The following is a 21,774-nucleotide window of genomic DNA, read 5'->3' as shown; positions in this document are numbered from 1 at the left end:
TACTATTTCAGTTCTGTACTAAAACCTGCTTGGAAGAATGTTTGCAATGCTGTAGTGACAAGAATCACAAACATAGATACCTTTTTCTGAGTCTTTCAGTAATTATTTTGGAACCAGCATTGATGGTACTTCCAATAAAAGCCCAGTTTAAGAGTAAGTTGGCAGCAGGTGCCAACTCCTTGCTATGTTATGGGTCTTTTGCTTACATGTTCTGATACTAAGTTGTCCTGAGTACCCTTTTTTGGAGGCTCACACACACACATGAGCAGGGGTCACAGAATGATTTCACATGCTCTTTGTCATTGTGGCCCTATCACAAGCATCTTGTTCTAAGCTATTCTAAGGAGCACTTAAAACATAAATCCAGATCTTAACCAGAGGATTCATTCACCCTTAGGTTTCTTTTTCTCTGCATGTTTCTTTGATTGCAAAGAAGTCAGAGGGGATAGGTGTGTTTCTAAGTCTGTAAAGACAGAGGACATATTGCTCTGTCCTTTTGCAGTTCTGTCTAGCTTTCTCCCAGCTTCTTGCTCACTATGAAAACAAAGCTTTGCCCTAACTTAATTTCCTTTCCCCACATTCCAAAGAGCTTTATGCCATCTTCAAAGAAAGTTTGACCTTCCATTAACCTCCTTTAGGGTTATACAGATGATGCTGATAGTGCATCTAGGTTCAGAGGATAATTCATGTTAGAAGGGATATTGGGAGGTCTGTTGACCCACCTCCTTCTGAAAGCAGAGTCAGCAGTGAGGTCAGACTCATCTAGCTTTCTTCATGAAGGTCGGGTCTTTCAAGAACAGAGCTTCTTCACAAGGTGATAATGTGAGATGTGTTTTAAACAGATGAGTGAGCATTCTACCCTGGCCTGTAGCCTGAGCTCTGTGTCTAATGCTGTCATTGGTGTGCACTCAGGACTGTGGAGCTCACAAGTGGCTGTGCTGACGTTGGTGTGATTCAGCCTGTTGGGTGTCTTTATGGTCATTCAACAGCTGAAGTATCCAAAGAACTTTCCATCCCAAGATTTTCAGAATTAGAAATGGCAACTGTGTCAAGGCCTACTTTGAGAACACAAGCATAAAGGGTCTTGTCTGTCTTAGGGATATGCCACTGTGTATTAGGGACAAATTGCTGTGTATTAATGGGGAAGCTAGGAGTCTTTTCTATTTCTCACATGTGACAGCTCACCATCTGCAGCTCTATCTGTTCTTCTCCAAAACCCATGCCATGGCTGCCATAACAGAGGTGATGCTGTGCTTGTTAGAGCAGTCTTTAATTGCTGTATGCATGAGGAGCACTCAGGTTGCCTCCAGGGAATCCAAGGTTATGTGAATGATGTTCCTTGGACAGCTTCAGTCAGCAAAGGTAAATATGGACTAGTATAGTCAAAAGCTCAGAGATAATATGCTGATTATAGTATGCTTTTGAGACTTTCAGTCTGCAAAAATATGCTCAAATGAACATTGGTTGGTTGGCTTTACTTATGCCAGTGGCCTGGACTGCTGTAGGACTGGGATTTTGTGGGGGAGAGGGATCAGAAATGGCAATATTCTGCTTTATGTATTTAGTGTAACAGCCTATGAGGCGTGAGCACACCTCATGTGGAAATTGAGAAAATGTAAGAGGTGTTGCATGTTGAGTGAAAACAGAATAAATAGTGCATGAGGATATGCACCTTTGGCTCTGCATTGTCTGACAGCCCCAGTTATTGGCAAGTAGCTTTTGTCCTGTTCTTGTGAATGCAGCCAAACAGCTGAGAGATGCTAATGCTTAGGTGACTGTCACCTCTCCAGTCAGAGTAGATGGCTACAGAAGGACAGGGCTGTCTTCTGCTTTAAGAACAGGTCAATGTTCTCTGGCAAAACAGGTCTTTTACTGTGTAAGCTATATCCTCACTTGCTCAGCTCACCCATGAAGTTTTGTCAGCAGATTCTTTCTACTGTAGACAAGTTTAAAGATGTTTGTAATTTTAAATAGCTTTTAAAATGCTTTCCAACTGGAATGTGACTCCTCATTAATCTGTATTTGATTATCTGTGGGATCTGTAGAAAGAAATTAGATAGTCCCCCTTTAAAAGAAAGAAAGGAAAAAGCAAATTCATTACAAAACCTCCTGGCTAATTAACCATGAGAAACAAGAGTAAATTTTAGTGAAGGTGGTGAGTTTTATTATATTGCTAGAGTGTAAATGGCACTTAGAGGTTGCTTTGACCAGTTTGCTATTAAATTTTACAAAAGCCTTCTTTTTACCTTGCATGGTGTAGGTATATCTGTGGACAAATTCTCTTTGAGAGTTATTTTAAAAGGTAAAACACAAATGAAATAAAACCAAAGAAAGATGGTACAAATTATTATTTCCTTGCCTGCAAAAATACAAAAAGCACAAGTGTGTGACTCTTCACCTATTTCAGATCTTGCTTTTCTTTCACTGTCTGTACTCTGAACTGTGCAGAGTGTTAACTTCAGAGATGGGATTTGACTGTTTCTTACCTTGATATTTTCAAGTAAAAGAATGATTCCTAAGTCTACAATGGACTTCTATCATGTGAAGAGTACTTTCATATTTTTAAGAAGTTGGGGTTTTTTTTCCATTACTACTTTTCTGGGTTTACTAGTAATGGAAACTAAATTAAATTTTCCTTGACCTGGTGCAATGCACAGGGAGTGGCTGTGAACCAAAGTTTGGGAGACCTCATGCTCCATTGCACCTATCCCCATCAATGACTGCTAAATTGTGGTAGAACATGTTTAAACAAAATGAAAAGTAATAAATGAGAAAAATGTAGTAAGACCAATAGTGTGTAGTGTAGTGTAGTGTATGGAACTCAAAACTGTAAGAAAGCAGAGGTGTTATCTTTTGTGTGATGTAAGTATTCAGCCTGGGAGTTTTAGTAGAGAGTAGCTGTTGCACTTTAAATTCACACTGGCTTTTTGCACAAGCCCTGGGTCTCAGCTGCAGATATTGCAGAAATTAATCTTATTAATGGAACTGCTAATTGGTGTTTGACTTCTAATTATAGTAACAATAGGCCATAACAATCAATCCTCACCTTTACTGGGGCACATTAGGACTCTTTATCATAAAAATGATTTCCTTTGGGACTTACTGTTCTTATTTCTATCTTCTGTAAGGCTGGCTTTCAGCAAAGGTACAGTATCCCAACTACCAAGTACTTTAGAAGCTTAGCTAATTAACTGGTAGAGAAAATGCATGGTCCTAAAATATTCAATATCTAAGTACATTAAGGAGTACAGTGCTCTTGACAAAATTGTTTGAAAGATAATAGGAAAAGTATGTCAAAATATGAGCAGTGATGTCTTTTATCATCCTTAAGAAATATATAATTTTTTCTCTCAGTCCTTGGTAGCTTTCCCATAGATTTTAGTGAGAGGAATCCAAGCAGTTATTCTAAATTATTTTATTTATTTTTTTTCTCTCCAGGATAAATCCTGTGAGATTCATCATCTCATTTACAAGATGAGTCTCAGGAGATGAAAAGCACATGCAACTTGATTACATATTCTTATTGATCATCTTCCATCCACAACAATAAAAATCAACTCCAACTACAAATCTAACAATATTACTAATTCATTACAACCAGTACTTTTCTTCATTAACTTTTATTGTTTTCAGCATAGTTAGGATGTGCAAATACAGCAATTATATGATGAATAAGAAAAGGTCTTCTCCTTACATTGTAGAATAAATAAAAAGGCACTGCATTAGAGCTGATCAAAGACTGTTCAGAGATATGGGCTCAAATCTTGTTCAAAATAAGGCTTTATCTAGGTAGCTGAGCAAGGTAAACTCAGCATGTACATCACAAAGTGTGTTTGGTTTCCCTTTTAGAAAGGAAGTAATTTTCAGTATCAGAGAAAGCATGATAGGGATGGCTTACCTGGGAGAAATTGTAATGTTGCCTCTGTCTGTCTGTCTGTCCAGTCCTCCCTTTTCTTGGACCTTCTTCCTCCCACTGCTTGTGAAGTTAGAATTGCACTGCCAGGATGTGCAGCATAGCATACAAAGCCAGAGCAGCACTGGTGGAATTCTGCAGTGTTGCTGTGGGAGCAACAAAGCCTTGCTTTCACCCCAGTGGGAGCCCTTCAAAGAAAGGCCAGGTGACCTGTGGTAACAAGGCCTGACAGAACTATGACATCAATGTGACAAATTGCTTCACTCCAAGTTCTTAAATAACTATATATATATAATTTATTTGTTCCTACAGTACCAAAATATTTCCCTTGCTTTTCTACCTGCTGAAGTACCACCTGTCCTCTTTCTGTCCTATTAATGTCTCCCTTGACAAATTTTGCAATGCAGCTATCCAGTTCCAATACAAATTTCTGCAGTTCTTGGAAAATTGTAGCAATATGAAGTTAAGTATTACAAGGCATATTGCACCAATTAATTCATTTTCTTAGTAAGATTCAGTCAGTGCTCTGATATAATGTAACTAAATATATTGCAACATTTTTCATTTGCTGGGGTGGTGCTAGGGACTCCATGAGTACATGTATATGAAAATATGAGACTGTATAGAGATTATGCAGTGTTCTTTTTTCTTCCACTTGAAATAGTGGCATGTTCTGGACCCTAATCACATTAAATGAATTAATATTTCATGTGGCTTCATTGGTATCTGGCCTTTAACCTTTAGTAGATTTTCATGTGCAATTTGACAGCTCTGAGATGCTTCTAGTGCAAACAATAATAAAAAAGAAAGGCAGTAATAATGTGCTGGTGGTGTAGTCAGGGCACTGTGTTCCTGGACAGCAATTGGTTATTTTTAATATATTCCAGTATAAAGGTGAGTGCATCAGTACATAGATAGGAGTGATTGATGATTTAAGGAGTTGGAGAACTAGCCATAAAGATTTCAAGAATATGAATACAATATTGTGTTCTCACTGTGTTGTATTTGAGAAGGTGCTTATACAGTCAAAAGAGAAATCAGAAAGATTATGGGTTTTTTATAGGGTCTTCAGCAATTGCAAACATATGATTAGCAGTGCCAGCATGATTATGGAGCATGTTTGGTACATGTGAGATTTTGTGAACTTGATTGCCTGGTTTCTGAAGTTCATTTAAGTATTTGGATTTGTAGGTTTTTAATTTTTCCTAAGACTTGGCCAAATTTGTGTACATTTTAGTGGAAAGAAAATGCAGCCAAATAAATGATGCATCTATTATTGTCAGAGAGGGAAGAAATATAAGCAAGTTCTATATTATACTATATAGTATTTCTGATTTCTTTCTCTTAATTGCTGTGTTTCACCTAGACACTGTTGCATGGAGGGCTTGCTTCAGTCTCTTATAGCTGAAATTTCATTCTGGCTTTTGATATCCATGCAACAAAAACAGTGCAAAAAGTTTAGCTACATTCATAGCTGTTCCAGTAGACAAATTAAATTTTAGCAAGGCTCCAGTATTAGCTGCAGACAGGAACAGATCCTATTTTGTGGACTCTGGTAGGAATTCTGCAGAAGTAAAGTTTGTTCTTGAAGGTGGATTGTTAGCATATAGCTGTCTCTCCATCATCACTCGCTTGGGGTTAATGTTGCTTGAATTGGTTAATGTCATTTTATCCCTTCATACAGTGTATAGATTGAATCATTCTAGGATGAAAGAACCAAAAAATGAAAGCATGAAATTTTTGGATACCTTGTATTTTAATAAGGTAAAATAGATGGAAATTGTGCCAATGGGATAATAGTAAATCATTTTTTTAATCAAAGGACACATTTTTCTCAATATCACACCTTATGCCATTTGCATCAAGTCTATATGAATAATAATGACAAAACTTTGCAGACCTCAACAGCACCAAATGCTTGTTACTGTGCTGATATGGTCCCAGAAGCAGCAGTCGTTGCCTTGCTCCAAAAGGTTTATTATCCTTTCCCTGCTGGCAATTCTGTCAACACACCTGGTGTATGGGGCAAGGTCTCTGAGAAGTCTGCTGTCTCCCTTTAGCTATTAGTCTCTTTCCTTGTACATGTCAGGCTATACCCATCTGCTGCATACTTCTGCTTTGTGAAAAGCAAAAGTATTCCTATAAAAAAACATTTTAATGTATGGTATTAATGTCCCTGTCCAATTCAGAGTGTTGAAGGTTCAGGAGGGGAGAGGAGAGCCCCTGTGATAACCATAGTTTTAATTGCTGACTAACAGAAATGTAGTTACAGCTGTTCAGAATACGACAGGTTTACTTCATAGTACGAGCTATCTGTTGTTGTGTGACCAGAATGTTTGGATTTTTTTATCCCCTCTGTATCTTGGATATTTATGGGTATTTCAGAATACACAGTAATTGTTATATAAGCATAATAAAAAAAAAAAAAGCTATAAAATAAACCCCAACCCTATCTGGTACACTGTATTCTGGGGATTCACATTTTATTTTTTAATGCCTTTTTCTTGTGCAGTTAGACATATGAACAATCTATTATCTTAATAGGACTGCTCATTTATCAAGTGTTCATTCTTCATGGCATAAAAAAGGTTACCTTCTTTTTGCTCTCACATAAAAAGGTTCCATGTATTTCAGGTGTCATTAGTACTAGAGATTTAATGTCAAGGTTAGTGCACCTTATCTTTCAGCTACATTGAATACAATTACAGACAAACTCTTCAGAGAGATTTCAGAGAAAAACTGGGAGTAATAAGTCAAGCTGGCAGTCTCAGAATAGCTGACAATGCACAGGAATGGGAATTTCTGTTAATAGTGGTTCAAACTGTCTCCCATTACAAATAAAATTATAGTCATGCTTCAGTCTTACAGGGCTGAGAAAAAATGAATAAAATGTCAAAAAAAGTACGTTCATAAAATTAATTGTAGCCTGTAAAGTAAAAAAGTAAAATGTAAAGTAGCCTGTTTCTTGCATTTGTTTCTTGCATTTGTGAGACCTTTTATTTCACTTCATATCTTTTTAGCTGTTTTTAGTGCAAGTATTTAAATATTTTGAGTAAATAAACAAGAGTAGCCAAAACTATTTTAAAACTGTGATGTGAAATTTTTTATGGAGTAGATGCATGAGATGTAATTGGAGAATACTTATATTTATATATATATATATATATATATATATATATATATATATATATATATATATATATAAAAATATGTATATGTATGTGTGTGTGTATATATATATATATATATATATATATATATATATATATATATATATATACACATATATATTATGGATAGTCCTGGAGGGATGGACACCCTGAGTGCCCACAAGCAGTCTGGCTGACACATGCTGCGATCATATGGGAATGAATGTTGGTCATTTCCATAACAAAATAAGTGATTTTCTCCATCATCATGTTTGATTTGGTTTCTGCTATGATGATAGCAAGGTCATCCAGTTTACAAATGAATCCTTTGGCTCATACATCAACTTTTGAGAGTTTTGGTCAACATACTTGATTCAGTTCTGAGTCTATCTATCTTTGCAAAGTGTATTCTACCATCACATTTTCCCAAAGCCATGCTACAGCAGCTGTTGCCAAAGCTTTTGATCACCTCCTGTCTTGCCATTTTTTTGACTCTTGTTTACAATACCTAAAACTTCAGTAAACCAAAAGGATGGCCTTCTTGGCTTGCTCTTCTTTCACCCATCAATTTTAAATGTCTTAGCTTTATCTTTGACTATTAGAAATATAATACATTTGTTTTAAGGAAGCAGTGGTTGTTTTGTTGTTTCTAAACCAGTTGCAGTTGTGCAGTTTTGTGAGCAGTTTTTTTGGAATTGGCTGCTGGTGTTCATTTTTGAATTAGCATTGCAGAATTTAAACTTATTCTAACTTGTCTGGAAACTTAGCATGGAAATAACACTATAAAATTCCTGTATGATGTTTGCTGTGTTCTGTTTAGACCTTTAAATTAGCATGATGCCCTTTGGGTCATATAATGAATCAGGGCTTGCATTTGTTTCACATGGCACAGGTTTAATATTTGCTTCATATTTGCTGGTGTCTGCCTGCAGAAGTGCCACCTTGTTAGGGTAAGTGGTTTTGTCAGTAATAAAATGAATTGTACAAAGGGCAGGTGTTAGGATGACCTTTTTGCAAAATATTGTTGTTAACTAAAAGCAGTAAATGTTTGGGGTTTTTTAACAGTTGTCTGACATTGCCTAGAATTAATGGAATTCTTTTTCATTTTGTAAATATTTTTTCTATTAAATATTAAATTAACCCTATTAAATAGAAGTTGCTTTTTATCCTTCAAATAATTTCAAAACACAGATAAAATTCGTTGGTCATTTTAACTAGGAAATTTTATAAATGGATTGTCAGACTGGAGATGTGCTGATAACATTGGTTTAGGTTCTTCTGCCATTGGCTAAGCATTCACTGAGAATGCAAGAAGTCCAGTTTTGGCTTTCTTGAGAATTTGAAAGGATGCAAAAATACTCTCTCTGTCTGAATTTTCAGAAAATTTCTCTAAATATAGGGATATAGGATGTCTAGGTCAGGAATGCTTGAGTTTGTAATGTTGTTTCCCTCCTGGTAACTTAGTGGAACGAAATCTGGAGTCCAGGTGTCCCGCCTTTCTCTCCCATAGTCTCCTGCATACTGACTTTTTTCACTCTTTTGCCATCTGGCCGAATGAATAATTCAAGGTTTAGTGTAATGGCAGAGTAATTCAGCAGGAGTGGCTGGGGAAGGAGGTGTGAGGATGCCCTGGCCTTGAGAGTGGGGTGGCTGCCTGATGGGAGACCCAGACCCCGGCATGCTTCAAAAGAGGAACTTGAATTCTCTGCAACCAGGTTGTCAGGTGGCACATCCAGTACTTAAGTTCTTCCTCTCTTTCACAGTTTTATGACTTCCAAATGCTGCCTGTCATTTGGAGTTTGGGGGACATTGGCATAAATATCCCCCATAAACATATTCTTGCTTGTGCTGACAAATTTTCACTTTTTCCTCATTACATCTTTTCACCCACATACCATCTATAAACACAAAAAGGCAGGGAAATAAATGCATCCAACAGTAATTTTCTACCTGGAAGTCAACATAGGCAGCTGACTGGAAAGGTACTTTAAATCATCTTATAGGTGTTTTCTCAGAGATAACACTGGTTATTTGAGACAACTGTTTTTTCCACCTGCTGTGAAGGATTAGTTGCCTTTTGGGCAGTTAAATATTTCCGTGCTGTTAAAGCAGCAGATTGAAAAGCAGATGAGAAAGTTCAAAGCCAAGGCCTGAAAGTTCAGTTTCAACTTTTAGTTTTCTGACTTTTTTTCACTTTATGTCACAACGTAACTGTTGTTTTCACTTAGAATTATTAATTAAGAAATACTAAGTTTACCCATTTAAAATCTGTTATCTTCACAGCAAATGACAGTGAATTTCATTCCTTTTAGTATCCTGTGTTAGATAATAGTAGAGAGAATAATAGATTCCAGGGACCTTTGATCTACCATTACTGTAAAATAAAAATAAAACTTAATTGTTTTTTTCCCACTGACCGTAATGATTTTAACCTTGTGTACTAATTTGAATGGGCTTGTGGGGGCAGAGTCTTAAATGAGACACAAATGAAGGAAAAATTGCTAATGCTGCCACTGTATTCTAATGAGCACTGTGTAATAAACCATAACCTCTTCAACATTTCTGTGGAAAATGGTGTGATTATTTTGGATGGCTGGCCCTCTGTGTAAGGCTCATTACCATCTGGCATAATGTGTATTGATATAGCCTGTAATTGTCAACTCTTATTTGACATGCTGCCTTTAATAAATGTGACTTGCATGGCTAGAACCTCCTAATGGTTATATGGAAAACCGTAATTAAATAAAATATGTATACTTATGTAAAATACACACCCTTATATCCATAAAATAATTTTGTAGAAGGTTTCTGTTTTTCCTTTATCTTCAGTTCTTAGTGGGATTATTTGTATGTATTCCCAAGTTAATACTGCATTACCTAAATACGTGAAGACAGACATGAATCTTGAATGTAGGTTGTTTCCTCTTGCAGAACTTGCTTCAAATACATTTTGAAATATTTATCTTCTATACACTGTAAGACAGAATTAATAGATCTGCTGTAATGGAACAGATTCCCTGCCTGATGGTGGCTTTGTGTGCTCCTGTGCTAGGAATGGGCAGTAACTTTAATGGGCTGAATGGTTCTGTTTTTGGTGTTTCTCATGAAGAAGGTGGCTGAAATAAAGGCATTTGTAAATCTCAGTGCTTGAAGTATTTACACCTACTTAAAGAAAAATGGGCTTCTGGCCAATGGTAAGTTTTCAGATAGAAGGACCAACATATGCTGCTAAATACAGTCATTTTCTGTTTAATATCTGAAAAATTTGCTTTCCTTGCCTTTACTGTTCATTCATATATGGATAACTAAGAGATATTTTGGTAGTTATTTTGGCTACCTTACAAAGCATAGGATTTCCCCAGCTTTTATAAATTTTAATATTTGTGCAATGGGTGTTCATCAGGTGTTACCTTCAATGGCACTGTTGATGGACAGTCCATTGTTGCTGTTTGGAAGACATTTTGGAAATTGCCTTACCTTTATTCTTTTTGGATTTCCCTAGGTTCAGGCTACTGGATCTTATGTTTGCTTGATAATCAACATATTCTGTTGAATTTGTTTCCTGTAGTGTAGATGCTTAAACATTCTTTAAATATCTGTGACCAAGTCTACTGATTCAATATCAACCTTCTCCATGCATAAATTAGCTTTTGTTCCTCACTTCATCTATTTTCTTTGATTTGATTGTTGGGACAAAAATGTTGAGAAGAGTCATATTTTCTCAAATTCTTCTTGACTGAAGTTTTCAAAGGATAATTTTACTTTTATCAGAAACTTGGGTTTAACAGAGACACTACTTTTGCTAATATTCTTCCCTTAAATCATCTTTGGATCCTACTGGTCTATTTGACCACAGGTGCATTCTGTATCTTAGCTGATTATTTTGGATGACCTCTTCTTTTACCCTCCTTCCACCCTTTTCCAAATTTTGGGTGCTTTCTTCTTGAAAGAGTCTCCAATCCTGTATGTAGGTGGTCTACACTGAGATCTTTTGATTGATCTTTTTTTGCATTACATATTTTAACTTGAGTAAAGCATGTTGAACCAGCTCAGTTGGCTCCACATAGAGGATGATTCACTCTCTTTTTATTAGCTCTGTTTATTAGCTGTGTTATTCCTTTTCTCTTGCCTTCTTGCCTCAGTGTGAGTTCTGTGGACCTATCAGCTTTAAAATCTTACCCACTGCTGCTGTACATGACCAATATCCACTTGTGGGCTAGGAGATATAAACACCTGCTTGTGTAAATATGCAGCTTAAAATATAATAGTCTTTCTACAGTGCCTTGCCTTTATGTGGTTTTATTTCTGCCTTACCTTACATAATGGACCAATGCAGTTCTTAAAGTTGTTCTTGAGCTTTTTTAGTATATCCATTTTTAAATTGCATTTGCTCAGCTCTCTGTCCATCTCTGCATTTTCTCATCCAGTCCTTTATCAATTTTCTTTCTTGCCTAGTTTCTCTATTTGTTCCTATCAGTTTTTCAGTTTGTCTAAGTTAGGTAGGGAAGGAATTATAGCTGATTCAGCTTTGTCTAAACCACAATTTTTTGGCTTTTTATTTAATCAGCTTAGTCTTTTTAATTGGGGATTTGTGGCACTTTGGTCATATAGTGAAATATTCATAAGGAGTTTCCAAAAAGTAGTCACAATTTTAACTTTTCTAACTGATTCAGCTTGTTTTATCATTGAAAATATTGCTCATGTATAATACATGCCTGTGAATATTATCTGTCATGCTTATAAAGAATGTTTGTATACTTGTTTGGGTTGTATTGTTTTCATATAACAAATGTGTTAAACTCATGTTCACTTGTACATAAATTTTTCTGATGCGAGATCTTTGTAGCAAATTGAGTCTTTAATATAGAGAATTCGGGTTAAATGCAACATTTCTTGAGCTAGCAAAATTCTTTTTAGAAATTCAATGTAGTATCAATACCTTATCAATACCTACATATTGCCAATATGCATTATTGCATGAGTACACTGAACACTGAATATCTGCATTATTTACAAAATGAGAGAAATAGGTCTTTGAAGAAATAAACAGCTAGTGCTATTACTTGATGAAGTACTTAATGTAGTCTAAGTAGCTATTGCAGATACCAACTGGAATTTCAACCTGCCTTTTATTAAAAGTTTAAATCTTGATAATTGCCTTATAAAAACACAATATTGCATTTTACAGCTTTACTTCATTTTGGAAATGTGAATCTTCCCATAGGGATAACCAGTGATTTTTAAATGTGATTATGATATGTGATTTTATAAATTTGACAATATAGTTATAAATTAGTAGCTCTAAATTTTACTATTGATTTTAGTAGCATCAGTGTTCAAGTAATCCAAGAAGTCTTTTTCCTAATTTTACCTATTTTTTTCTTTTTACTAATTTTTTCTTTCTATCTTTAGGTGAATACTCATGATTTTTTCCTTTGGTTTGATTAGTTAGATTAAGCTAGCCATCCTTCTTTTAAAATATATTTAAAAAAGCCATAAAACTTAAGCTGTAAAGCTTTTTTTTTTTAGCAATACTTACATAAATACTGGTTCATGTCTCGAGTCTGTTTCTTCTCTAGCAGTGTGGAAAGGATCTCTGAGAACAGGAAAAGTAATTGATATCTCCCTTTTTAACAGTTTCTAGTGCTTATGAAATCTTCAACAACTGAAATAAGATCCAAAGCTATTTAAGTTTCACATATCCTCATTTGTGGGGATTGAAAAACATACCTAGGTCTGCCACTACATATCACTGTTCTTTTAATACTTATTTCTTGCAGAATGTCCTTTGTATTCTTCTTCCCAGCATGACAAGATTTGTCAGTACACAAGTGCATCTGGATTCTTACGGTGTCAGCCCAGCCCACCTGCTCCTCATTGTTCACACAGCTGTGTTGTTACTGGTTCTGGATCTTACAGTAGCTAGGTACTTCTTACTGAGCAGGTTTTCTCTGATATTCCCATTTTTTATATGTCCCAGTTTGTGTGTCTGCCTCTGGGAATTGGAAAGCATCCGTTTGACTTACTAAATCTGGTGGTATTTTCCTTCTGGCTTTTCAGATTGACACTTTTTCCTCTTAAGCCAACCTTGACATAGTGATCTTTACCAGGTCTTTGTCTAGATTCTCTCACTGTTTTCCATAATTGATGCTTTTGTTTTCAGGCTGGGATTATTTTTCCTTTAGGCTGTGTGACTTGAAAGGGGCATTGCTGTGATGAGGCCATGCAACCCAAGAAAAATGTGCGCTAGGTTGTGATCACTGTTCTTTGGCCACTGATGCTGATTACAGGAGTAAGCCAGATACAAATTCAGCAGTTAGGGCTAGGTTTTGCTGTGGATGATGGTGCAAATGTGGATTCTTGCAGTCTGGTAGCTGGCTCCCAAGCTGGAGGGCTCTTGGCTGGGCTGACACTGTGCTGTCCGTGTTGGCACGTCAGTGGCACCAGTCAGAAACTGATACAGTTTGGTTCACTTGTGTGTCACATCTGGAGTACAAAGTGGGAGTTGGTTGTTCTATGGTAGCCCTAAAAAGGAGGCCAAGACCTGTGGAAATTCTTCTGCAAAATTTCTGCACTAAGGAAGGGAACAGGACCCTGGCTTCAGGTCAGGCTTCTCACTCTCCACTGCCAACCACCTACAATGCTTAGGAAAACTTGCTTGTCAAATTCAAATGACTGTGTGCCCACTAAAAATCAGAAAACATTTTCAAATTCTATAATGGGCTGAGGGAAGAGCTTACTAAGAGATCATAGAAAAGAACCTAAGTAGTAATCAGTGGTGGGGTGACAGAGAGTGAAAAGCTAAGATCTTTTAAAAACTAAATAAAGAAAAACACATGAAGGAGCATTGGTAGAAATTTTACTTCAAAAATTTGTGATACTAGGAAGGGATGGAGATGAAAGAGGTAGAATATGTAGCCAGTTTAAAAATAAACTGGTTGTTAGGAATGCAGTTAGGCAGCATACTCAGCAAACTTCATAGACCTGATGTCTTTCAACTTTATTTATCTCTCACATGGAAGATGTTCATATGTCTTAGGATCAAGATCGAAGGAATCACAGAAGTCTTGGTCTCTAACCTTGTTAAAGGATAGGAGTGAGTGCATGTTTTCTGCTGGTTAACAGATGCATGAGTAATGGTAACATGGTGAATATTTGGTGCTCTGCTCAAATCTGTGCTTTACCCTGAAAATTTTTCCTGTTGGTGAAATCACAGCATCTGCCATACGTGTTGACTGGCTTAAACACCTGTCCTCCTGCCTTAATTTCTTATAAAAGAGACTCTTCCCAGAAGATGGGAATGAGGTTTTCTATCACTATGATGGTAGTTGTTACTCACTATGCATTGTTCCTCTAATCATGGTTTATTAACCATGGTATTGACTTTGACAGGTGAATGGGGAATAGAACTGTAAAAATCACTGCCCTTTTTTGCTGTGTGACTAAGTGAGCTATCTTGGTACAGCACCAGCACCAAAGCATACAGGATCAACTTGAACATAGTTTAAGCACCTTCTTGGCTTCATAGAACTTTTCTTTCTGTTCACTGTTCACAAAAAAAGTAAAATAAGATACTAAGTGCTGCTCAAATACATAGTACCTGAAATAATTACTTTAATTCTTTAGTTAATGCTTTTTCATATGTAATTTTCCATTAAAGACATTTTTTCTTTTTATTTCAAATTCATAGGTGTGTGTATATAAAGATTATTATAGTTGTCACTGAAATGGAATGGATGCTGATATTTAAAAAAATAAATTTAAATCCTGAATATAAGGCTTTTCATCTGAATTAATACTTTTTGTATTGCAGCGAAACTATTGAATTGACAATCACAAAGAAAATATTCAAATCTTAGGTGTGTACTGTTAGTCACTTTAATTCAAAGCTTCAATGATAAGAGTTCTTAAAGAATTTTTCATCTATCAGTTTCATTATCTTTGTTCATTGTCGTTGCTTCAGAAATTTTCAATTATGGTTTTTATTGGCTAATTTAAGTCTTTGGCCCATTTCTGTGAAGTATCATGCCTAAAACGAACATTTTAAATTATTAAATATTTCTTTGCATAACCTGTCAGCCCTTGAGAAGCCAAATATAGTTCTCATGGTTAGCTGATAATGAAAGGTAAACTAACTTGAGTTCAATACAACTGTATTATTTAATATGTCTCTTTTATCATATGTTTTACAGAATCCTATTATTTCTTTTTAGAGTAGGACTTGAAATTAGGAATTTGGTGGTGCTTTGCAGGGATTTCTTGCTTCAGAGGTGAAAGGTGTGGAAATGTGTGAGCATTTGGTAATAAAGCTTTCCTGATTGTTAGCACACTTCCATTTAGGAGCTTTGTGTGTTTAGAAATGTTGTCTGTTTTCTCAGTACTACCTTGTACCAAGGTAAGTACAGGTAATTCTTGTGGCTGCCACTTCTTTTGTTTGTTACTGTGGGCTCTGGAGCGAAAACAGGATGGAAGCAGTCGGAGTTTGTCATCCCATTGCCTTGTTTCTAAGTCCAGTATTGCCAAAACATTATTTTTTTGTATGTTGGGGTCGGCTGCTTTCAAATACAAAATTATTTAATCACTGAATTGTATTCCAGATGGAGAAAGCTTTGTGTAGCATTTCTTCAGCCATTTAGCAGCAACTTCATAACAGCAGTGTTTATTTGTTAGATACTGGTCTTTACAAAGTCGTGACAAGGATCCTCCTGTATCTGCAGCACTGTGGACTTGTTATTGTGTCTGGGTGTTCTAGAGATTATCACAGAAAAACATTAAAAAATGCATTGCATGGGTTTTCTGCAATAGCATTGATTCCTGGATTTTCAGTCTGCTAGGGAGACAGAGTGGAAGAGCAGTATGTAAGATCAGAATTAGACATAGATTATCTGCCTAATATGGTTCTTGTTAGCACAAATAATGTGAATACTATTTGAGGAACAAACGGATTATAGAAAAAGAAATGAAAACATCCAGATCCTGAGCATTTGGAAAGCATGACACTGATGTATTTGTGTAACCTTTTCATGAAGAGCGATGCTGAAGTCAAAGAGGGGATTTTGATTTCCTTCATTAAAAGCTTATTAAATGAAGAAATAGGACAGTCGTTGTTTTGCTTCAATAGTTGGGGGTCACAGAGGCGGGCCTGGTCTCCTCAGGATATTAATGCCTGCTTTCAGCTGGGGGAAATGAGCCATCGCCAGAGTGAGCTGCAGCTTTGCGGCTCGTCACTAGGGATCCCCATATGTCCTGGGATCTGCGGCAGTCGGCGCTGGCAGAGCTCGGCGGCGCGGAGCAGAGGGCTCTCATTGCTATTCATAACAGGTAGCTCGGCTCAATCTGCCCAGAGCAAGTCTGTTTAATGTTGATCAGCTGTCCATCTGATAAACCGAATTGATACGGACATTTCCTCCAAGGGCTGCCCTGAGAATGACAGCAGGAGCATCGGGATGTCTTGTTAGTCTTTTTCTCCCAGCTTGAAAATTTATTAACCCTTTGTTACAGCCAAACCAAGCATGATTACAGTACTGCAACTGGTTGTGCGAGTTTCTCCCTCACGTCTTTGAAAAGCAGCCTCAGCCTTCAGATTTATTGTCTACATGGAGAATGGCTGTTTGGTTTTTGAATTGTTTTTGTCTGCATGGAGCCAACAATTTGCATAAAGGCAGCTTTTAAAACAGCTTAGTTTTTTTGTGCACGGCAAAATACTTCGGGAACATCTATTTATCCTCTCCCTCCAGCTCATCTGCCTTCTGTGTGCTGCCCAGGCCGTGTGACTGTCCCATCTCTGTTCTCTGCTAATTGGCACTGACCACTGCCCTGAACCAGTTGCTGCTGGGGCTGTTCACAGGTCACATCTATTTGGGGCAGAAGGTTACTTTAGATTAATATGCTCTGGGGCAGCTGCAACACATGTGCACTGTCCATAGGAAACAGAATTCATTTGCTCAACACTGTGCTATTACTGAGGCAGAATCTGAGCATGTACCAGCAGGTGCCTTTGTACATGAAGATATGGAACAGTTTGGTTACTCATAAATCAGTGCTTGGCCACTTCTGAATAAGCACAGAGAGCATAGCACACCTTGTTATGTATTATGTACATGTACTATGTTGTAATTAATTAGAACTTTAAGGCCTTTAGTCGTCTGTTTAGTTGAGGGCATAGGTTGAATTTTTACTGGTTTGTGAAGTCTCCATGGCGTAAAGGAAACTGCTTGAGTCAGAAAAGATGTGAATGTGCTGAAGATTTTGTAAGAATGAGTCCTATGTGTATCTAGCATTCAAAGGATACTCCAATGCATTGCTCTATTTCTCCCTCCCCTTGCCCCTGCTCAGTTATTATGTCTGTTCAACACCCCATTGTCTTTCTGAGTTAAGGTGACATCTCTGGGTTTCTTGGAGTGACAGTCACTGTTGAGGGCTACAGGGTTGGATGGTGGGGAGAGGCAGGGAGAAGAGGGCTGTGGTAATGACTCTTTTCTTGCCTTTTCCAAAAAATTAAAGTGCAAGACTCTATGAAATAACCTCTGTGACAAGCCTCTCATAGGGATTTGTAACCCCTAAACCCAGAATGTATCACACCGTGTGTTGGAGTAAGAAGTGATTTGTAAACCTGTCCAATAAAATTGGCCCCTTTGCTAGGCAGTCACCTTTGCTGCTTCTGACTAAATCCACCAGTGAAATACCATTAGTATACAGTTCTAAAATGGTCAGCTGTTTTTCCTATCCTGCCTGAACCCTTTCCCTTTGATAGCATTGAACTGCAAGGTATTTTGTTATTAATTTAACTCTGATTTGAGTAGTTATTTACTGCAGCATTCTTGCATTGTTTGGATTGGCTTGCTCAGGACTCCCCTGCTGTTATCTCCTTTGTTTCTTTCCATCATTACTTTTTCCTTGGCATTTTCTTCATGTCAGTGTCCCTTGAACCTCTGCTATACAAAACAGAAAAAGAAAGCACCGTGAGGACTATATTGATTATTTTTCTTTATTTTGTGATAGAATTCAAACAAAGGGCAGCATTCTCCCAAGTGGAACCTGTGGTACCTGTGGCTTGCCTGGAAATGCTTAGCAACAGCTCTCTGTGTTTAACACCTCCTGGTTGTGGTTTCTAGAAATACATAGAGCTACATGATAATTAATGAAATACCTGTCCTAGCACATGTGATTGTTTGTTTATTTTCATGAAGAATCTCTTTTCTATTCATAACATCAAACACAATTGTGCTTTTTCTTTCTTTTAGTCAAAGAAGTCTGGCTGAGATTACAGAGCTGATCCACACTGCCTTTCTGGTGCATCGTGGCATAGTAAACATTGGTGAACTCAAGTCCTGTGATGGCCCACTGAAGGATATGCAGTTTGGGAATAAAATGGCTGTTTTGAGTGGAGATTTTCTTCTAGCAAATGCTTGCACAAGCCTTGCACAGTTGCAGAATACCAAGGTAAAAAGAAAAAAATTCCTCTACTGCCAAAGCAACTAAATATTTGCAAATATTTTGAAAGAGAGGCCCCCTAAAATAATCAGCAGTTATGTATGTATATATGGAACATCACTTAAAAATCAGCATGCTTACCATGTTATAGCTGTAAATTTGACAGGTTCTTGCTGCTGTGAACGTGTTTACCACTCCTGTGGAATACTGTGATGAGGTCTTTAGTCTACATTCTGAAGCACTGTAGTGTAGATGGGTGGTTAATTTGGTGAATTTGAGGAATATGCAGTGGCATCTTCATGACATGTCAGGCTACAACACCTCTGGTAAACTGCCAGCTGAAGACATGTTTGGTCTGTTACTTTCTTTTACTTTGTGAAAGGTTTTGTGTTTTAGATAATTTGGGGAGCAAAAGGTTTTACTGTTTTGTCTCAGGTGATTTTTGTTCTCAATATTGTTAGAAATTCGGATGTGCCTGAATGTTGGATTGCACTGCCCTGGATATACTGGCTTCTAAAGAACAGCTGCAATCCAACTGCTTAGCCAAACTGAAACTTTACAGGGAGATGATTTTAGTGAGAAACAAGTTGTGTATTATCTTAGAAAATGAGACTGATGGAGACATTAAGAGATCCTCTTTCTAGTTAGGTTTTCTTTTTGCCAGATAGGGTCAGCTGCACAAAATCATTCTTGACCTACATTTATCTAGCTGATTCTTAAAACCTCCTGTGGTGGAGAGAGGTTCCTGGGCATCTGTGTGCCAGCCTGGTGTAACACCTAACTGTGTGTATGGCTGAAGGGCAAAGTGTGCCATTCCAATGGAAACAGGAAACAGTACTTTTTTGCAGAGGTGCTTTTCATAGTTTTGAAGGTTACTGCCATGTTGTAATGTAAAATAAATGTTTGTCTTGTGCAATTGTCAATAACCTGCATAGTTGTAATTGTGAGCCTAAGGAGTCTATTTTTTTTTTTGGATTCTCATGTTAAATCTCCTTGTGGTAGTTGAGTATTTCTGTACTACTTTGATCATGACTATGACAGTTTCTCTCAGAAGTGGTGTCATTTCCTAACACAGAGCTGAGATTCAAGAGAAGAGACAGAAAATTAGATGTCAGTCTACTGAAATAGTGGGTTAAGCCATTATGGTGCTAACTTGTAGTAAGTATTTGAAAAAAAAATTAAATAGTGCATACCATAACCAAAATGGGGTGTAATTTTAGTAATTATTATTAATTTGTATCAGTTCATTTTTTCAGTACTCTTTAAGTTTCTTGAGACAGACCAAAGGATTTAACCCTACAATAATTTTCTGTTTCAACATAAGAGGAAAATTCTATAAAATGTAGCAACTATTACTTTGCATTTAGTACATCATTAAGTATTGCAGCAGGAATGTATAATCCCTGAAGACTTGCCAGGAAACAAGCCTACAGTGAAATGAAGCACAAGTGCAAAGAAATGCTTTTTTTTTTTTTTTTTAAAGCAATCATTATACTGCATGTTGGAAAATTCTGCCAAAACATTTTAGCACTTTTTTTCATTTTTCTGACATCTAAATACTTTCATAGCTTCTACATACGATAAGTGGGATGCCATTATGGAAACTGATTGACTTAGTAAATTATTCTTTTTCATACGTCTAACCCTTCTAGCAAAGTTAGAAAAATTGAAGTACAAGCTATAGAAATCTCTTGACAGGTGCAATGATTTAAACATACTGTATTTATTCTTTTGTAAATGATGAATTTTCAAATCTGGCATCTGTTTTTTAGCAGTGTGAAATAACTGTGACTTTTTTCCTTCATAATGTTTTGTGTTCTTTGATGTAAAAAGTAAAAAAATCACAGTACTGCTTTTTTTGCTGGCATTTAGCAAATTGGCTAATGAAATGAGCAGCATTTTGTCAAGCATGGTACTGACCATGGTAGCTATAACCTCCATAGACATGCATAGCTATTGTATAGACAAGAATTTAAATTAAAGGGGGTTTTAAAATAACTGCACTCACTGCTACCAGGATAATTTTATTGTGCTGTTAAATTCTTGTCTGAGTTTGTGTATGATGCATTTATCTCTCTGCTTCTCTCGGGGCTGACAATTAGATGTGAAATTCTGTAGTCGTAATGAAATGCAGAGCTATTTTATAATTGCCAAGGGTAAAATTAGCAAAGTCAATTATTTTCCCTTAGGCTTTTCCCTGTAGATATTAAAAGGCTGCAAGGTAATTGCCTTAGGTAACACTTTGATTTTTAAATAACATTAAATATAGGAATTGTTGTTGTTAATTTGTAGTAATTTTCCTCTTCTTGCTACTGTTACAGAATATAACTGTAATGATGAAAACAAGAATCAAGGCTCAGGGTTTGTGGTTTTGGGGTTTTCTTTTAAACTAGTGCTCATACCTCTCGTAAGTTTGCTAAAGTTATGCCAAATAAGGTTTTGGGGTGGTGTTCTGGGTTTTACAGTTTTCCATCTCTGAGGTACAAGGACTCTAGATGTTTTGAAATGTCAGTTAGAAAGCCTTCTGTAAGGAAGACTCTGCTGTTGTGCTATCAAAAATCATTGCAGATTTTGTTTTTTGAATGCATAACTATACAGAAGAAAGCATTTTTATTTTCTACTTTGTGAAATCATGATGCATTAAATATGAATACAAAGGTGATATCAACTGAAGTTCAAAATATTGAAGGGCAGGTGCGTGTGTGTGCTACATTTTTGTAATCATGGCAAAGTTCTGCATCTTTTAAGTTAATAAAAGCTGTTGAAAATGAACACTAATTTCTTCAAAAGCCTTTACAGCACAAAGCAATCAATTGATCAGATCCCATGTGTTAACAATTCCTTTGTACATTCATGTTAACTTTTTGATCACCTTATATAACCTTTTGGATGGTGGCTCTTCTTGGCCTGCTGCTGCAGTGATAAATCATGTTGTTGATAGAAAATTATATGGATAAACCCTTACTTCAGAACTGCATCCTGTAGCAGATTGTTTATTGCTAATCCATGGATTTTAGAATAGAATTGAGCCTAAAGATGAATTGGTTTGGGATCTTTTAGTAGTTGTTATATTTGCAGTGGAATGGTGAACCTTTGGCAAAGAAGGGCATATTTGTGTTTTGCTACTTAACAAACAGTGCAGTAATGTGTGGTAATGTGCTGACTTATTGGATTGGGGTGTGTTGATATGGGATGCCAGAGTTATTTTGATAGGTTTTCTCATTTTGAGGCTGCAGTGCTCCAATATTAGGATTGTGATAAGAAATATGCAATATACAT

At 36.6% G+C, this 21,774-nt stretch overlaps 1 protein-coding gene across 2 annotated transcripts in view; it reads left to right on the top strand.

Annotated features, from left to right (window-relative positions):
- Positions 1-21,774, top strand: part of PDSS2 (decaprenyl diphosphate synthase subunit 2) — a 110,876-nt gene that overhangs the window by 50,530 nt on the left and 38,572 nt on the right. For both annotated transcript variants that reach the window (XM_079298762.1, XM_079298763.1), the window contains one exon: positions 18,306-18,504. In XM_079298762.1, the coding sequence (XP_079154888.1) occupies positions 18,306-18,504 (199 nt within the window). The remainder of the gene's footprint in view (positions 1-18,305; positions 18,505-21,774) is intronic.

Source organism: Erithacus rubecula, assembly GCF_903797595.1.
Source record: "Erithacus rubecula genome assembly, chromosome: 2".
Lineage (NCBI taxonomy): Eukaryota > Metazoa > Chordata > Aves > Passeriformes > Muscicapidae > Erithacus > Erithacus rubecula.
The sequence above is the reverse complement of the archived record's forward strand: the minus strand, read 5'-3'. Positions and strand labels throughout refer to the sequence as shown.